The sequence below is a fragment of the Mesoplodon densirostris genome, chromosome 1 (assembly GCF_025265405.1).
Source record: "Mesoplodon densirostris isolate mMesDen1 chromosome 1, mMesDen1 primary haplotype, whole genome shotgun sequence".
NCBI classification, from domain to species: Eukaryota; Metazoa; Chordata; class Mammalia; order Artiodactyla; family Ziphiidae; genus Mesoplodon; species Mesoplodon densirostris.
The window spans coordinates 134,899,579-134,916,004 of NC_082661.1; the positions used below are offsets into that span (position 1 = coordinate 134,899,579).

General features: G+C 34.1%; 1 protein-coding gene across 4 annotated transcripts in view; it reads left to right on the plus strand.

Annotated features, from left to right (window-relative positions):
* The window catches only part of EPHA5 (EPH receptor A5), a 323,812-nt gene that overhangs the window by 216,811 nt on the left and 90,575 nt on the right, over window positions 1-16,426 (plus strand). For all 4 annotated transcript variants that reach the window (XM_060109012.1, XM_060109001.1, XM_060108993.1 and 1 more), the window contains exon 7: window positions 6,376-6,535. In XM_060109012.1, the coding sequence (XP_059964995.1) occupies window positions 6,376-6,535 (160 nt within the window). The remainder of the gene's footprint in view (window positions 1-6,375; window positions 6,536-16,426) is intronic.

Consider the following 16,426-nt stretch of genomic DNA (forward strand, 5'->3'; position numbering starts at 1 on the left):
TACTAACCTAGCACAAACACATGAAAGTGAAAAAACGAAGTTTTTAAAAAGGAAAAAAATATTTTGCTTATGTGAAATTTTTCTTTAAAACTCTCTGTTTCGACTTAATGAGTTAAAATTAAATTTCTCCAGTGAAGTTCACATTCCTCTCCCAACCCCTAAATATGATTAGAAATCAAATTCAAGGGATTCTGCCAGTGGTCTTCATTTGGGTTGCAACTCTTCCCAGAATATCTGGCCTGCTGGCCTACTATATCAGATTTTGGAATCACCAAGCCTCCACAATCATAGCCTTGGTGCTGCAGCCGGGTGTCAACCCTGAGCCTCTGAGGTGAGAGAGACGAGTTCAGGACATTGGTCAACCAGAGACCTCCTGGCCCCATGTAATATCAAGTGACAAAAGCTCTCACAGAGATCTCCATCTCAATGCTAAGACCCAGCTCCACTCAACGAACAGGAAGCTACACTACAGGACACCCTATGACAATCAACTAGCAAGACAGGAAAACAGACCCACCTGTTAGCAGAGAGGCTGCCTAAAATCATACTAAGGTCACAGACACGCCAAAACACACCACCGGATGCAGTCTGGCCCACCAGAAAGACAAAATCCAGCCTCATCCACCAGAACAAAGGTCAAAGTCCTCTCCACCAGGAAGCCTACACAACCCACTGAATGAACCTTACCCACTGGGGACACACACCAAAAACAAGGGGAACCATGAACCTGCAGCTTGCAGAAAGGAGACACCAAACACAGTAAGTTAAGCAAAATAAGAAGACAGAGAAATACACAGCAGATGAAGAAGCAAGGTAAAACCCACCAGATCAAAGAAATGAAGAGGAAATAGGCAGTCTACCTGAAAAAGAATTCAGGGTAATGATAGTAAAGATGATCAAATATCTTGCAAATAGAATGGAGAAAATAAAAGAAACATTTAAGACAGCACTAGAAGAACTAAAGAGCAAACAAACAATGATGAACAGCACAATAAATGAAAGTAAAAATTCTCTAGAAGGAATCAATAACAGAATAACTGATGCAGAAGAATGAATAAGTGACCTGGAAGATAAAAGAGTGGAAATAACTACTGCAGAACACAATAAAGAAAAAGGAATGAAAAGAATTGAAGACAGTCTCAGAGACCTCTGGGACAACATTAAAGGCACCAACATTCAATCCATAAGGGTCCCAGAAGGAGAAGAGAAAAAGAAAGGGACTGAGAAAATCTTTCAAGATATTATAGTTGAAAACTTCCCTAATATGGGAAAGGAAATAGTCAATCAAGTGCAGGAGGCGTAGAGAGTCCCATACAAGATAAATCCAAGGAGAAACATGCCAAGACACATATTAATCAAACTATCAAAAATTAAATACAAAGAAAAAATATTAAAAGCAGCAAGGTAAAACAACAAATAACATACAAGGGAATCCCCATACTGGCAGGACATATTTAAAGTGATGAAAGAGAAAAACCTACAACCAAGATTACTCAACCCAGCAAGGATCTCATTCAGATTTGATGGAGAAATTGAAACCTTTACAGACAAGCAAAAGCTAAGAGAATTCAGCACCACCACACCAGCTTTATAACAAATCCTAAAGGAACTTGGTTGGCAGGAAACACAAGAGAAGGAACAGACCTACAATAACAAACTCAAAACAATTAAGAAAATGGTAGTAACAACACAATTATTGATAACTACCTTAAATGTAAATAGATTAAATGCAGCAACCAAAAGACATGGACTGGCTGAATGGTTACAAAAACAAGACCCATATATATGCTGCCTACAAGAGACCCACTTCAGACCTAGGGACACATACAGACTGAAAATGAGGGGATGGAAAAAGATATTCCATGCAAATGGAAATCAAAAGAAAGCTGGAGTAGCAATTCTCATAACAGGCAAAATAGACTTTAAGTAAAGACTATTGCAAGATACAAAGAAGGACCCCACATAATGATCAATGGATTGGTCCAATTAATCAATCCATTAACAATTGTAAATATTTATGGACCAAATTTAGGAGCACCTCAATACTTAAGGCAAATGCTGATAGCCATAAAAGGGGAAATCAACAGTAACACAATCATAGTAAGCAACTTTAACACCCCACTTTCACCAGTGGACAGATAATCCAAAATGAAAATAAATAAGGAAACACAACCTTTAAATGATACATTAAACAATATGAACTTGTTTGATATTTATAGGACATTCCATCCAAAAACAACAGTATACACTTTCTTCTCAAGAGCTCATGGAACATTCTTCAGGATAGATCATATCTTGGGTCACAAATCAAACTTTGGTAAATTTAAGAAAATTGAAATTGTTTCAAGTATCTTTTCTTACCACAATGCTATGAGACTAGATATCAATTACAGCAAAAAAATGTGTAAAAGTACAAACACATGGAGGCTAAACAATACACTACTAAATAACCAAGAGATCACTGAAGAAATCAAAGAGGAAATCAAAAAATATGTAGAAACAAATGACAAGGAAAACAAGATGACTCAAAACCTATGGGATGACACAAAGGCAGTTCTTAGAGGGAAGTTTACAGCAATACAATCCTACCTCAAGGAACCAGAACCATCTCAAATAAACAACCTAACCTTAAAACTAAAGCAACTAGATAAAAAAGAAGAAAAAACCCCCAAAGTTAGCAGAAGGAAAGAAATCATGACTGATCAAGAAAAGAAGGGAGAATACTCAAATCAATACAATTAGAAATGAAAAAGAAGAAGTAACAACTGACAGTGCAGAAATACAAAGGATCATGAGAGATTACTACAAGCAACTATATACCAATAAAATGGACAACCTGGAAGAAATGGTCAAATTCTTAGAAAAGCACAACCTCCCAAGACTGAACCATGAAGAAATAGAAAATATAAACAGACCAATCACAAGCACTGAAATTGAGTCTGTGATTTAAAATCTTCCAATAAAGAAAAGCCCAGGACCAGATGGCTTCACAGGCAAATTCTATCAAACATTTAGAGAAGAGCTAACACCTGTCCTCTCAAACTCCTCTGAAATATAGCAGAGGGAGGAAAATTCCCAAACTCATTCTATGACACCACCATGACCCTGATACCAAAACCAGACCAAGATGTCACAAAAAAAGAAAACTACGGACCAATAGCACTGATTAACATAGATGCAAAAATCCTCAACAAAATACTAGCAAACAGAATCCAACAGCACATTAAAAGGATCGTACACCATGATCAAGTGGGATTTATTCCAGGAATGCAAGGATTCTTCAATATATACAAATCAATCAATGTGATACACCATATTGACAAATAAAGGAGAAAAACCATATGATCACCTCAATAGATGTATAGAAAACTTTTGACAAATTCAACATTTATGGTAAAAACTCTCCAGAAAGTAAGCATAGAGGGACCTTAGCTCAACATAATAAAGGACATATATGACACACCCACAACCAATATCGTTCTCAATGATGAAAAACTGAAACCATTTCCACTAAGATCAGGAAGAAGACAAGTTTGCCCACATTCACAGCTATTATTCAACATATTTTCAGAAGTTTTAGCTACAGCAATCAGAGAAGAAAAAGAAATAAAGGGAATCTAAGTTGCAAAAGAAAAAGTAAAACTGTCACTGTTTGCAGATGACATGATACATGATAAAGAATCTTACATATGTTACCAGAAAATTACTAGATCCAATCAATGAATTTGGTAAACTAGCAGGATACAAAATTAATGCACAGAAATCTCTTGCATACTTATACACTAATGATGAAAAATCTGAAAGAGAAATTAAGGAAACACTCCCATTTACCATTGCAACAAAAAGAATAAAATACCTAGGAATAAAACTACCTAAGAAGAAAAAAGACCTGTATGCAGAAAACTATAAGACACTGATGAATGAAATTAAAGATGATACAAACAGATGGGGAGATATACCACGTTCTTGGACTAGAGGAATCAACATTGTGAAAATGACTATGCTACGTGAAGCAATCTACAGATTCAGTGCAATCCCTAGCAAACTACCAATGGCATTTTTCACAGAACTAGAACAAAATATTTTGCAATTTGTATGGAAACACAAAAGATCCCAAATAGCCAAAGCAATCTTGAGAAAGAAAATCAGAGCTGGAGGAATCCGGCTCCCATACTTCAGACTATACTACAAAGCTACAGTAATCAAGACAGCATGGTACTGGCACAAAAACAGAAATATAGATCAATGGAACAGGATAGAAAGCCCAGAGATAAACCCACACACATATGGTCACCTTAACTTTGATAAAGGAGGCAAGAATATACAATGGAGAAAAGGCAGCCTCTTCAATAAGTGGTTCTGGGAAACTGGGCAGCTACATGTAAAAGAATGAAATTAGAACACTCCCTAAAACCATACACAAAAATAAACTCAAAATGGAATAAAGTTCTAAATGTAAGGCCAGACACTGTAAAATTCTTAGAAGATAACATAGGGAGAACACTCTATGACATAAATCACAGCAAGATCCTTTTTGACCCACCTCTGAGAGAAATGGAAATAAAAACAAAAATAAACAAATAGGACCTAATGAAACTTAAAAGCTTTTGCACAGCAAAGGAAGCCATAAACAAGATGAAAAGACAAGCCTCAGAATGGGAAAAAATATTTGCCTACGAAGCAACTGACAAAGGGTTAATCTCCAAAATATACAAGTAGCACATGCAGCTCAATATTAAAAAACAAACAAACAACCCTTTCCAAAAATGGGAATAAGTTCTAAATAGACATTTCTCCAAAGAAGATATACAGGTTGCCAACAAACACATGAAAGGATGCTCAACATCACTAATCATTATAGAAATGCAGATCAAAACTACAATGAGGGGTGGGAGGGAGACGCAAAAGGGAGGGGATATGGGAACATATGAATATGTATAACTGACTAAATTTGTTATAAAGCAGAAACTAAAAAAAAAAAATCTGATGAGAAAAAAAGAAATCTACAATGAGGTATCACCTCACACCAGTCAGAATGGCCATCACCAAAAAATCTACGAACAATAAATGCTGGAGAGGCTGTGGAGAAAAGGGTATCCTCTTGCACTGTTGGTAGGAATATAAATTGATACAGCCACTATGGAGAACAGTATGAAGGTTCCATAAAAAACTAAAAATAGAACTACCATAGGACCCAGCAATCCCACTACTGGACATATACCCTGAGAAAACCATAATCCAAAAAGAGTCATGTACCACAATATTCATTGCTGGGCTATTTACAATAGCCAGGACATGGAAGCAACCTAAGTGTCCATCTACAGATGACTGGATAAAGAAGATATGGCACATACATACAATGGAATATTATTCAGCCATAACAAGAAATGAAATTGAGTTATCTGTAGTGAAGTGAATGGACCTAGAGACTTTCATACAGAGTGAAGTAATTCAGAAAGAGCAAAACAAATACCTCATGCTAACACAAATATATGGAATCTAAAAAAAATTTTTTTAAAGTACTGAAGAACCTAGGGGCAGGACAGGAATAAAGGCACAGACGTAGAAAATAGAGTTGAGGACACAGGGAGGGGGAAGGGTAAGCTGGGACGAAGTCAGGGAGTGGCATGGATATATGTACACTACCAAATGTAAAATAGATAGCTAGTTGGAAGCAGCCACATAGCACAGGGAGATCAGCTCAGTGCTCTGTGTCCACCTGGAGGAGTTAGATAGGGAGGGTGGGAGGGAGACGCAAGAGGGAAGGGATATGGGGATATAAGTTTATGTATAGCTGATTCACTTTGTTGTACAGCAGAAACTAACACACCATTATAAAGCAATTATACTCCAATAAAGATGTTAAAAAAATAAAAATATATATAAAATAAAATTTTAAAAAAAATTAAAAAAGAAATCAAATTCACTAAAGATAAAAGGCATAAGTCTTACCTGGCTGTATATCAGACATTGTCACCTTCCTCTATAAACAAGCAGCATGTTAGTTGCACTCCAATAAATCATTTATGAGAAAAACAAGCTCACAATTAACAATACTAAATTAGAGTTTGTAAAATAGTGTATCTCCTAGAAATTTTATTTTTAAAATTTACATATCTGTTTCTGCCCAAGGCAAGTGTGGTGGATGGGTGGAGAACATATCTTACATCTATGAGTTCTAGAAAATAGTTTAATAAGGTTCTACATAACTAACACAACTAGGATGCACAGGATTTTGTTTGTAAAATATCATATTTGTACTAATAGCAAATACATTAGTTTCTGAATTTTTTCTTATCTTTGATTCTGTGATTTTCTGTCATTAATAATTCATTATTTGACTTCTTTTTATTGCATATACATGTGTAATCCAAGGACCAAGAGACCAGCTATACAATTATCAAATCTAAAGAGACAACTATAACTGCAGAGGGCTTGAAACCAGCTTCAGTATATGTCTTCCAAATTCGAGCACGCACAGCAGCAGGCTATGGTGTCTTCAGTCGAAGATTTGAGTTTGAAACCATCCCAGTGTGTAAGTCATTTTAATTACTGTCAACTCATATCTCTGTAATGGTTACCAGAAAATAGTCATTTGATCAATACTCTCCCTGGGCATTCTGTCAGTCTCCCGCTTCTTCTCTCTCTCCCAGGCATTACTCCTTCAGGTAGGAAGCATCTGTCATGCTATTATGGGAGGTTAGCGGGTTAACACATCGGTCCCCGATCCTCATAGCATTTAGTCTACAGGGAGATGAAACATCAGGAGAGCCTTAAGAGCTGTTTAAACCTTGCTTTTAAAGACTTTCTTTCCACTGTTGCCGTACTTTATTGAATTATGCCATTTACTTTTTACTTGTTTCATTGAGCAATGCTACTAGGCTTAGTCTTTCTATGAAAATTCCACAGGGAACTTTCATTAGTATTGAGTTTGGCAAGAAAATGGTGATCTAATGAACCAGTCTGATTGTTTTGAAAAAAAAAATCAAAATCTCTGGCAACATCTCTGAGTGGAGGATCCAGAAATATTTCTGGAAAACCCTTCTTGTACCTTTCTTTTCATAAAATAGTAAAGATAGCATGAAACTTTTTCTTCTTTAATGTCAAACAAAATATTTAGATTACTTACTTGTACTAAAGCACACATTTAAAGTAGGATTAGGAGAAAGCAATAATTTGCCTTGTTTATAGATGAAAGAACTGACACTATTAATGTCTTGTTACAAAGAAAATAACACAGAGAAGTAGTGTGAAATGTCAAGTATGTGTAAATGTATTTGTTTGTACATATACAATACACACACACACACACACACACACATATATATATATATACTTTTTTAAAGTCAAGTTTTGTAAGAATTACTTATTTTTAAATGAAGAAAATAAAATGCATGTTTCCTCCCTTTGAAAACCAACAAAACAAGACCTTAATTATCAGATTTACTTTGTAATGATTAGGAGAGCTATTAAATTAAAATTTTCATAAACCTATATAATACAGCTCTTTAGAAAATGAAGACATACTTCCGTTTAAAGCATGTTTAACTGAATTATCTAAAAAATAATTTTTATTACTTTAAAAATAGCTTTCTAAGTATGACTTCACTTGATTTTATACAGATTAGGGTGCCATGGTGAAAAATGATAAATTATTTTCTTTCCATACAAGGAAAGTCCCATGTCTGAAGTTTAATTGACATATTGAAATTTAAATATTTAATGCTATTTAGAAAAGAGTTTTAAATAAATTTCATATGAATTGATGTAATTAGTCAGAAAATTTCCATAATATTGGCAATGGATTATTCACTCTCATACCTTGAACCCTGATCTTGATTTATGATGAAATATGTATTATATAAGCTGGCCATCCTAATAGGGCTTGTTTCTATTTGTGCTTATGTGCTTTGCCAACTCTGGGAACAAAGTCATAGAGTAAATAATATCTCACAATATGCTCGAGTGCTTGGATAATTTTACAAATGAAAAAATCTCACTTTAAAAGATTCTAAAATTATACTTAGTTTTAGGATGTTGGCATGTTCAACAACTAGTTTTTCTTCAGACTATTTTATGTTCTTTCCTTTACTTTTTTTTTTAAATAGTAGTTTCCAGGTATGCCAATACCCATCAATCTGATCATTGAGAGAAATAATATGAGGTCATTTTCCATATAATTTTACAAAGTCTCACCTGAAACTTTCTTTTAAATATTTTCCTACATAACTTCTAGAGAGAAAGAAATATCACACAAATATTTTTATTACAAAATAAGATTTTAGTGTTATTATTAATAGATAATGAATATATTTTAGGGATGTACTGCTTCAACTTTAGTGTAGAATTTTATTTTTACTTGCTTATGTGTACATGTATTTGCAAACAATTTAAGAATGAATTTTTCTTTGTACCAAGTATCTGTTACATACCAACCCCCTTTGACCTTCATGTAGAAATCTTCTGGATACAATTCAGAAAGAATGTGTTCAGCCCCTGTTATGTGTTTGGCTTTGCTAGACTCTGGAGAAGTATACATGAGTAACAAGTGGAAACTTCTCTCCTTAGAATAAGTATACACACTGTTTACTTCTGAAGATTAGAATGTTTGTGTCAAGAACCATTTTAGGATAATAGTTTTGTTCATTATTTTTTAATTTGTCATTAACTCCCTACACATCAAAAGATTGTTCACGCTAGCTACTGTGAGTGACTCAAATAACTTTAAGACATAATCCCTCCCTTCTCCAGGATTATACTCTAATAGGGAGTTAAAGAAGATACACAATTATTATTAAAATAACACTTCATTTTGTGTTATATACCATTCATTTGACAACTATTTGTGCAGTATTTTGTGAAATCACTTCAAATATATTATTGAGCAATTATTTACTTAATACTATAATTTAATTCTTCACATACATATATTATTTCCAAAACACGATCTGCAAATACTAGAGACAAGAATTATGGTATCTTAAACATATTTACATTTTTGCTGTCAAAGCTATTGTCAATTTCATTTGGTGGATGACAGTTAACCTGGCTTTAATGAGTCACCATTGTTAAGGAAAGTCTACCTTATCATTCAGGTATATTAGGACAAATAATTATCTGAAAGTCATTACTTTGAACTTAAACTTTACAAAGAATTTTCCAATTGATTATTCAGTTCATAATTGCACGATATGATATTTTGACATATGTTCTCGATTTGCTTAATTTTTTAAACTTATTAACTATTAATTTATATTATAATTCAGTTACAAAATTGTTATGAAGAGCTTTACTTTTTCATCTATGCTATCTTCTATGTTAAAAATATAGCCCTAAAACCAAATGCAAATAATAAAAACAAGAATGCAAAATATTTATTTTAGAAAAACTATTTACCATGAGGATTTGGGTGGAAAATCTCCAGCTTTTTTTCTGTCAGGTTTTAGTTTATGTTTTATAACTGACTGTAACCCACTTTAATTTTGTTGTGCATACAATTAATGTGTTTAAAATTGACCCCTTTTATTATTCCTATTCCCAATGGCGATGATAAAAACATGCCAACAAATACACCTAGCATGAATGAAACCATCCAGCCAACTTAGCTAGCTCTTTTTCTTAGTTTTTTTTCCTTAATATAAATTGTCTTGAAACTATGGAAACATCACTGAATCTTTCTTAGTCTCTACTTGCCCAAGATTTACTGAACACATTTGTGTTTCTTTTATGATTTTTCTCCTCAATATACTTTCTCTCACCTAATTCTTACCTATTTGATTAAAAAAACTGTATAGTCCAACTGCTAGAATAATGCTATTCTGTTTTTTAAATGAAAAATTCACCAAGATAATTGTAGATTCATATGCAACAATACACAGAGAGCTCTTGCACACTTTGCTCAGTATCCCCAATGGTAACATTATGCAAAACTATAGTATAACATCAAAAGCAGGATATTGGCATTGATGCAATCCACCAGTCTTACATTTCCTCGTACTCCTTTGTGTGTATGTGTGTAGACAGTTATGAATTAAGTTCTGTAAAATCTGGTCACTTGTGAGGGTTTGTGTATTTACCATCACAGTCAAGATATTGAACAGTGTCAACCTCACAAAGATCTCTGCTGTTGCCCCCCTTTTTTTTCCCAAGGGATAACAATTTATTTTATTATTTATTTTATTTTATTTTATTTTTGAATTTTGTTTTATGTATTTCTTATACAGGAGGCTCTTATTAGTTATCTATTTTATACATATTGGTGTATACATGTCAATCCCAGTCTCCCAATTCATCTGACCACCACCACCCCCGCTCCTCATGTCCACCAGCTTGGTGTCCATATGTTTGTTCTCTACATCTGTGTTGCTATTTCTGCCTTGCAAACCGGTTCATCTGTATCATTTTCTACACTCCACCTATATGTGTTAATATATGACATTTGTTTTTCTCTTTCAGACTTACTTCACTCTGTATGACAGTCTCTCGATCCACCCAAATCTCTACACATGGCCCGATTTCATTCCTTTTTATGGCAGAGTAATATCCCATTGTATATATGTACCACATCTTCTTTATCCATTCATCTGTCAATGGGCATTTAGGTTGCTTCCATGACTTGGCTATTATAAATAGTGCTGCAAAGAACATTGGGGGGCATGTGTCTTTTTGAATTATGGTTTTCCCTGGGTACACGCCCAGTAGTGGGACTGCTGGGTCATATGGTAATTCTATTTTTAGTTGTTTAAGGAACCTCCATAATGTTGTCCATAGTGGCTGTACCAATTTACATTCTCACCAAAAATGCAAGAGGGTTCCCTTTTCTCCACACCCTCTCCAGCATTTGTTGTTTGTAGATTTTCCAATAGAGCCCATTCTAATGAGCGTGAGGTGGTAGCCCACTGTAGTTTTGATTTGCATTTCTTTAATAATTAGTGATGTTGAGCAGCTTTCCATGTGCTTCTTGGCCATCTGTATGTCTTCTTTGGAGAGATGTCTATTTAGGTCTTCTGTCCATTTTTGGATTGGGTTATTTGTTTTATTAACATTGAGCTGCATGAGCTGTTTATATATTTTGGAGAATAATCCTTTGTCCATTGATTCATCTTCATATATTTTCTCCCATTCTGAGGGCTATCTTTTTGTCTTGTTTATAGTTTCCTTTGCTGTGCAAAACCTTCTAAGTTTCATTAGGTCCCATTTGTTTATTTTTATTTCCATTACTCTAGGAGGTGGGTCAAAAAAGATCTTGCTGTGATTTATATCAAAGAATGTTCTGCCTATACTTTCCTCTAAGAGTTTTAGAGTGTCTGGTCTTACATTTAGGTCTTTAATCCATTTTGAGTTTATTTTTGTGTATGGTGTTAGGGAGTGTTGTAATTCCATTCTTTTACATGTGGCTGTCCAATTTGCCCAGCACCACTTATTGAAGAGGCTGTCTTTTCTCCATTGTATATCCTTGCCTCTTTTGTCATAGACTAATTGACCATAGGTGCATGGGTTTACCTCTGGGCTTTCTATCCTGTTCCATTGATTTATGTTTCTGTTTTTGTGCCACTACCATATTGTCTTGATTACTGTAGCTTTGTAGTACAGTCTGAAGTCAAGGAGCCAGATTCCCCTAGCTCTGTTTTTCTTTCTCAAGATTGCTTTGGCTATTCAGGGTCTTTTGTGTCTCCATACAAATTTAAAGATTTTTTGTTCTAGTTCTGTAAAAAATGCCATTGGTAATTGGAGGGGAATTGCATTGAATGTGTAGAGTGCTTTGGGTAATATAGTCATTTTCACAATATTGATTCTTCCAATCCAAGAACATGGTATATATCTCCATATGTTTGTGTCATCTTTGATTTCTTTCATCAGTGTCTTATAGTTTTCTAAGTCTTTTACCTCCTTAGGTAGGTTTATTCCTAGATATTTTATTCTTTTTGTTGAAATGGTGAATGGGATTGTTTCCTTAATTTCTCTTTCTGATCTTGTGTTGTTAGTGTATAAGAATGCAAGAGATTCCTGTGCATTAATTTTGTATCCTGCAAACTTACCAAATTCATTGACTAGCTCTAGTAGTTTTCTGGTGGCAACTTTAAGATTTTCTATGTAGAGTATCATGTCATCTGCAAACAGTGACAGTCATACTTCTTCTTTTCCAATTTGGATTCCTTTTATTTCATTAACTTCTCTGATTGCCATGGATAGGACTTTCAAAACTATGTTGAATAAGAGTGGCAAGAGTGGACATCTTTGTCTTGTTCCTGATCTTAGAAGAAATGCTTTCAGTTTTTCACCATTGATAACGATGTTGGCTGTGGGTTTGTCATATATGGCCTTTATTATGTTGAGGTAATTCCCTCTGTGCCCACTTTCTGGGGAGTTTTTATCATAAATGGGTGTTGAATTTTGTCAAAAGCTTTTTCTGCATCTATTGAGATGATCATATGGTTATTTTCTTCAATTTGTTAATATGGTGTATCACATTGATTGATTTGCACATATTGAACATCCTTGCATCCCTGGGATAAACCCCACTTGATCATGGTGTATGATCCTTTTAATGTGTTGCTGGATTCTGTTTTCTATTATTTTGTTGAGGATTTTTGCGTCTATATTAATCAGTGATATTGGTCTGTAATTTTCTTTTTTTTGTAGTACTTCTGTCTGGTTTTGGTATCAGGGTGATGGTGGCCTCATAGAATGAGTTTTGGAGTATTCTTTCCTCTGTAATTTTTGGGAAGAGTTTGAGAAAGGTGGGTGTTAGCTCTCCTCTGAATGTTTGATAGAACTCACCTGTGAAACCATCTTGTCCTGGACTTTTTTTTGTTGGAAGATTTTAAATCACAGTTTCAATTTCATTACTTGTGATTGGTCTGTTCATATTTTCTGTTTCTTTTATAACTACACTTACTGCCTTCACTAAAAACTCCTTTTCCATAACAAATCTTTGGCTACCACTAAAATCTAAACATCCATTTTTAAATCTTGACATTTTAAAAATGTTTTGTAAATGGAATCATACAGTACATGACCTTTAAGTTTGGAATTTTTTCTTAGCATAATTCCCTGTAGATTAATCCAAGTTGTTGTGCATATCAAATCTGTTTCTTTTTATTGTTGCATCATATTCCATGATATGTACTTACTATAGTTTGTTTAACCATTCACCTGTTGAAAGATATCTGGGCTGATACCAGTTTTTGCTATTATCAATAAAAATGCTATGAACATTCATGTATATATTTTTGTGTCAACCTAAGTTTTTATTTCCCTGGGATAACTAACCAAGAATACAATTGTCTGGGTCTTATGGTAATTGAATGTTTAATTTTGTAAGAAACCAACAAAATGTTTTCCAGAGTGGCTGTACCATTTTATATTCTTACCAGCAACGTATGAGTGATCAGTTTCTCCACATGATTATTTATATTTGGTGTTATCATTATTTTATTTTGTCCCTTTGGACACAGAAGTAATGGTATCTCATTGTGGTTTTATTTGACATCTGTAATACCTAGTGATGTTCAACATCGTTTCATGTGCTTATTTGACTGCCATACTGTTTTCAGTTTCCCAACTCCTGTGTACTCATATTACAAATCAAAAATTATAACTTTGATCACATTCTCCTGATCAAAAATTTAACAGATACTATTTGCTGTGTGAGAAAGGTCCAAAATTCTCACCCTGGCCTTAGAAACCCTTATAATCTCTCTCTAACAAACCTCTTTATTCTCAATGATTAACTCAATGATTCAAATATGTAGCAAGTATCTAGAGAATATTTATGTAATATGGATTTTTAACCAGGAGTGGGGGAAGCAAAATATCAGAAAACAATATGATTTCTCAACAGATACTATCTTAAAGTTTCCATGGATGATGTAAATATATAATAATTGACAAAAAGAAACATATTATTTACTAAAGAATATTAATTTTCATAATTAATATCCTTTTAATAGTATGTTTCATCACTCCAAAATTTACTTTTAAATATTCCCCAAACATTCTGCAGTTATTCTTCCAAAACTACATTATAAATCAACTAATTCTTAATAAACATATATAGGAAAATAGGCAAAATGCGTGACTAGAGGTTCATATCTTTAAATATTAAAAATTTTAACAAAATGTAAAAGGACAATCATGAATCATACTGGGCTTACTTTTTTTTTTTAAACCACTGCTAAAGAATGAACAAGTATGAAGATATTGATAGTATCCCATAAATTCTATAAATTTTAAATTTACTTGATGTATTTGGAGATATTATTGATGCTGTCAGGGCAAACAAAGGAATAAATAGTAAAAAAATCTTGATGAATTATTTCCTATGAGAAGAGAGTGGCATGGACATATATACACTATCAAATGTAAAATACATAGCTAGTGGGAAGCAGCGCATAACACAGGGAGATCAGCTCGGTGCTCTGTGTCCACCTAGAGGGGTGGGATAGGGAGGGGGTGGGAGGGAGACACAGGAGGGAGGAGATATGAGGATATACGTAAAGCTGATTCACTTTGTTATAAAGCAGAAACCAACACACCATTGTAAAGCAATTGTACTCCAGTTACAAACCAATTATAAAATAATACTGAATTTTATATTAAAAAAAGAAATATCTCACAAATTAATCAGTGCAAATTAAATAGTCAATAATTAAAACAATCAATGAACTTAAAAAATGGTTCAAACTGACCAGAGGGTAGACAGCAGAAGCAAGAAGGACTACAATCCTGCAACCTGTGGAATAAAAAACACATTAACAGAAGATAGACAAGATGAAAAGGCAGAAGACTATGTACCAGATGAAGGAGCAAGATAAAACGACAGAAAAACAACTAAATGAATTGGAGATAGACAACATTCCAGAAAAAGAATTCAGAATAATGATAGTGAAGATGATCCAGGACCTTGGTAAAAGAATAGAGGCAAAGATCGAGAAGAAGAAAGAAATGTTTAAAAAAGATCTAGAAGAATTATAGAGTAAACAAACAGAGATGAACAATACAATAACTGAAGTGAAAAATACACTAGAAGGAATCAATAGCAGAATAACTGAGGCAGAAGAATGGATAAGTGACCTGGAAGACAAAATGTTGGATTTCACTGCTGCAGAACAGAATAAAGAAAAAAGACTTAAATGAAATGAAGACAGCATAAGAGACCTCTGGGATAACATTAAACACAACAATATTCACGTTACAGGGGTCCCAGAGGAGAAGTAGAGAGAAAGGACCCAAGAAAATATTTGAAGAGGTTATAGTCAAAAAACTCCCTAACATGGCAAAGGAAATACCCACCCAAGTGCAGGAAGTGCAGAGAGTCCCATACAGGATAAACCCAAGGAGAAACATGCCGAGACACATAATAATCAAATTGGTAAAAATTAAAGACAAAGAAAAATTATTGAAAGCAGCAAGGAATAAATGACAAATAATATACAAGGGAACTCCCATAAGGTTAACAGCTGATTTCTCAGCAGAAACTCTACAAGCCAGAAGGGAGTGGCATGATATACTTAAAGTGATGAAAGGGAAGAACCTACAACCAAGATTACTCTACCCAGCAAGGATCTCATTCAGATTTGATGGAGAAATCAAAATCTTTACAGACAAGCAAAAGCTAACAGAACTCAGCACCACCAAACCAGCTCTACAACAAACGCTAAAGGAACTTCTGTAAGTGGGAAACACAAGAGAAGAAAAGGACCTACAAAAACAAACCCAAAACAATTAAGAAAATGGTCATAGGAACATACATATCGATAATTACCTTAAACGTGAATGGATTAAATGCTCCAACCAAAACACACAGGTTTGCTGAATGGATACAAACACAAGACCCATATATATGCTGTCTACAAGGGACTCAATTCACACCTAAGGACACATACAGACTGAAAGTGAAGGAATGGAAAAAGGTATTCTGTGCACATGGAAATCAAACATAAGCTGGAGTAGCAATACTCATATCAGATAAGGTAAACTTTAAAATAAAGAATGTTACAAGAGACAAGGAAGGACACTACATCATGATCCAGGGATTGATCCAAGAAAAAGATATAACAATTATAAATATATATGCACCCAACATAGGAGCACCTCAATACATAAGGCAACTGCTAACAGCTATAAGAGAGGAAATCAACAGTCACATAATAATAGTGGGGGACTTTAACACCTCACTTACACCAATAGACAGATCATCCAAATAGAAAATTAATAAGGAAACACAAACATTAAATGACACAATAGACCAGAAAAATTTAATTGATATTTATAGGACATTCCATCCAAAAACAGTAGATTACACTTTCTTCTCAAGTGTGCATGGAACATTCTCCAGGATAGATCACAACTTGGGTCACAAATCAAGCCTCAGTAAATTTAAGAAAATTGAAATCATATCAAGCATATTTTCTGACCACAACAC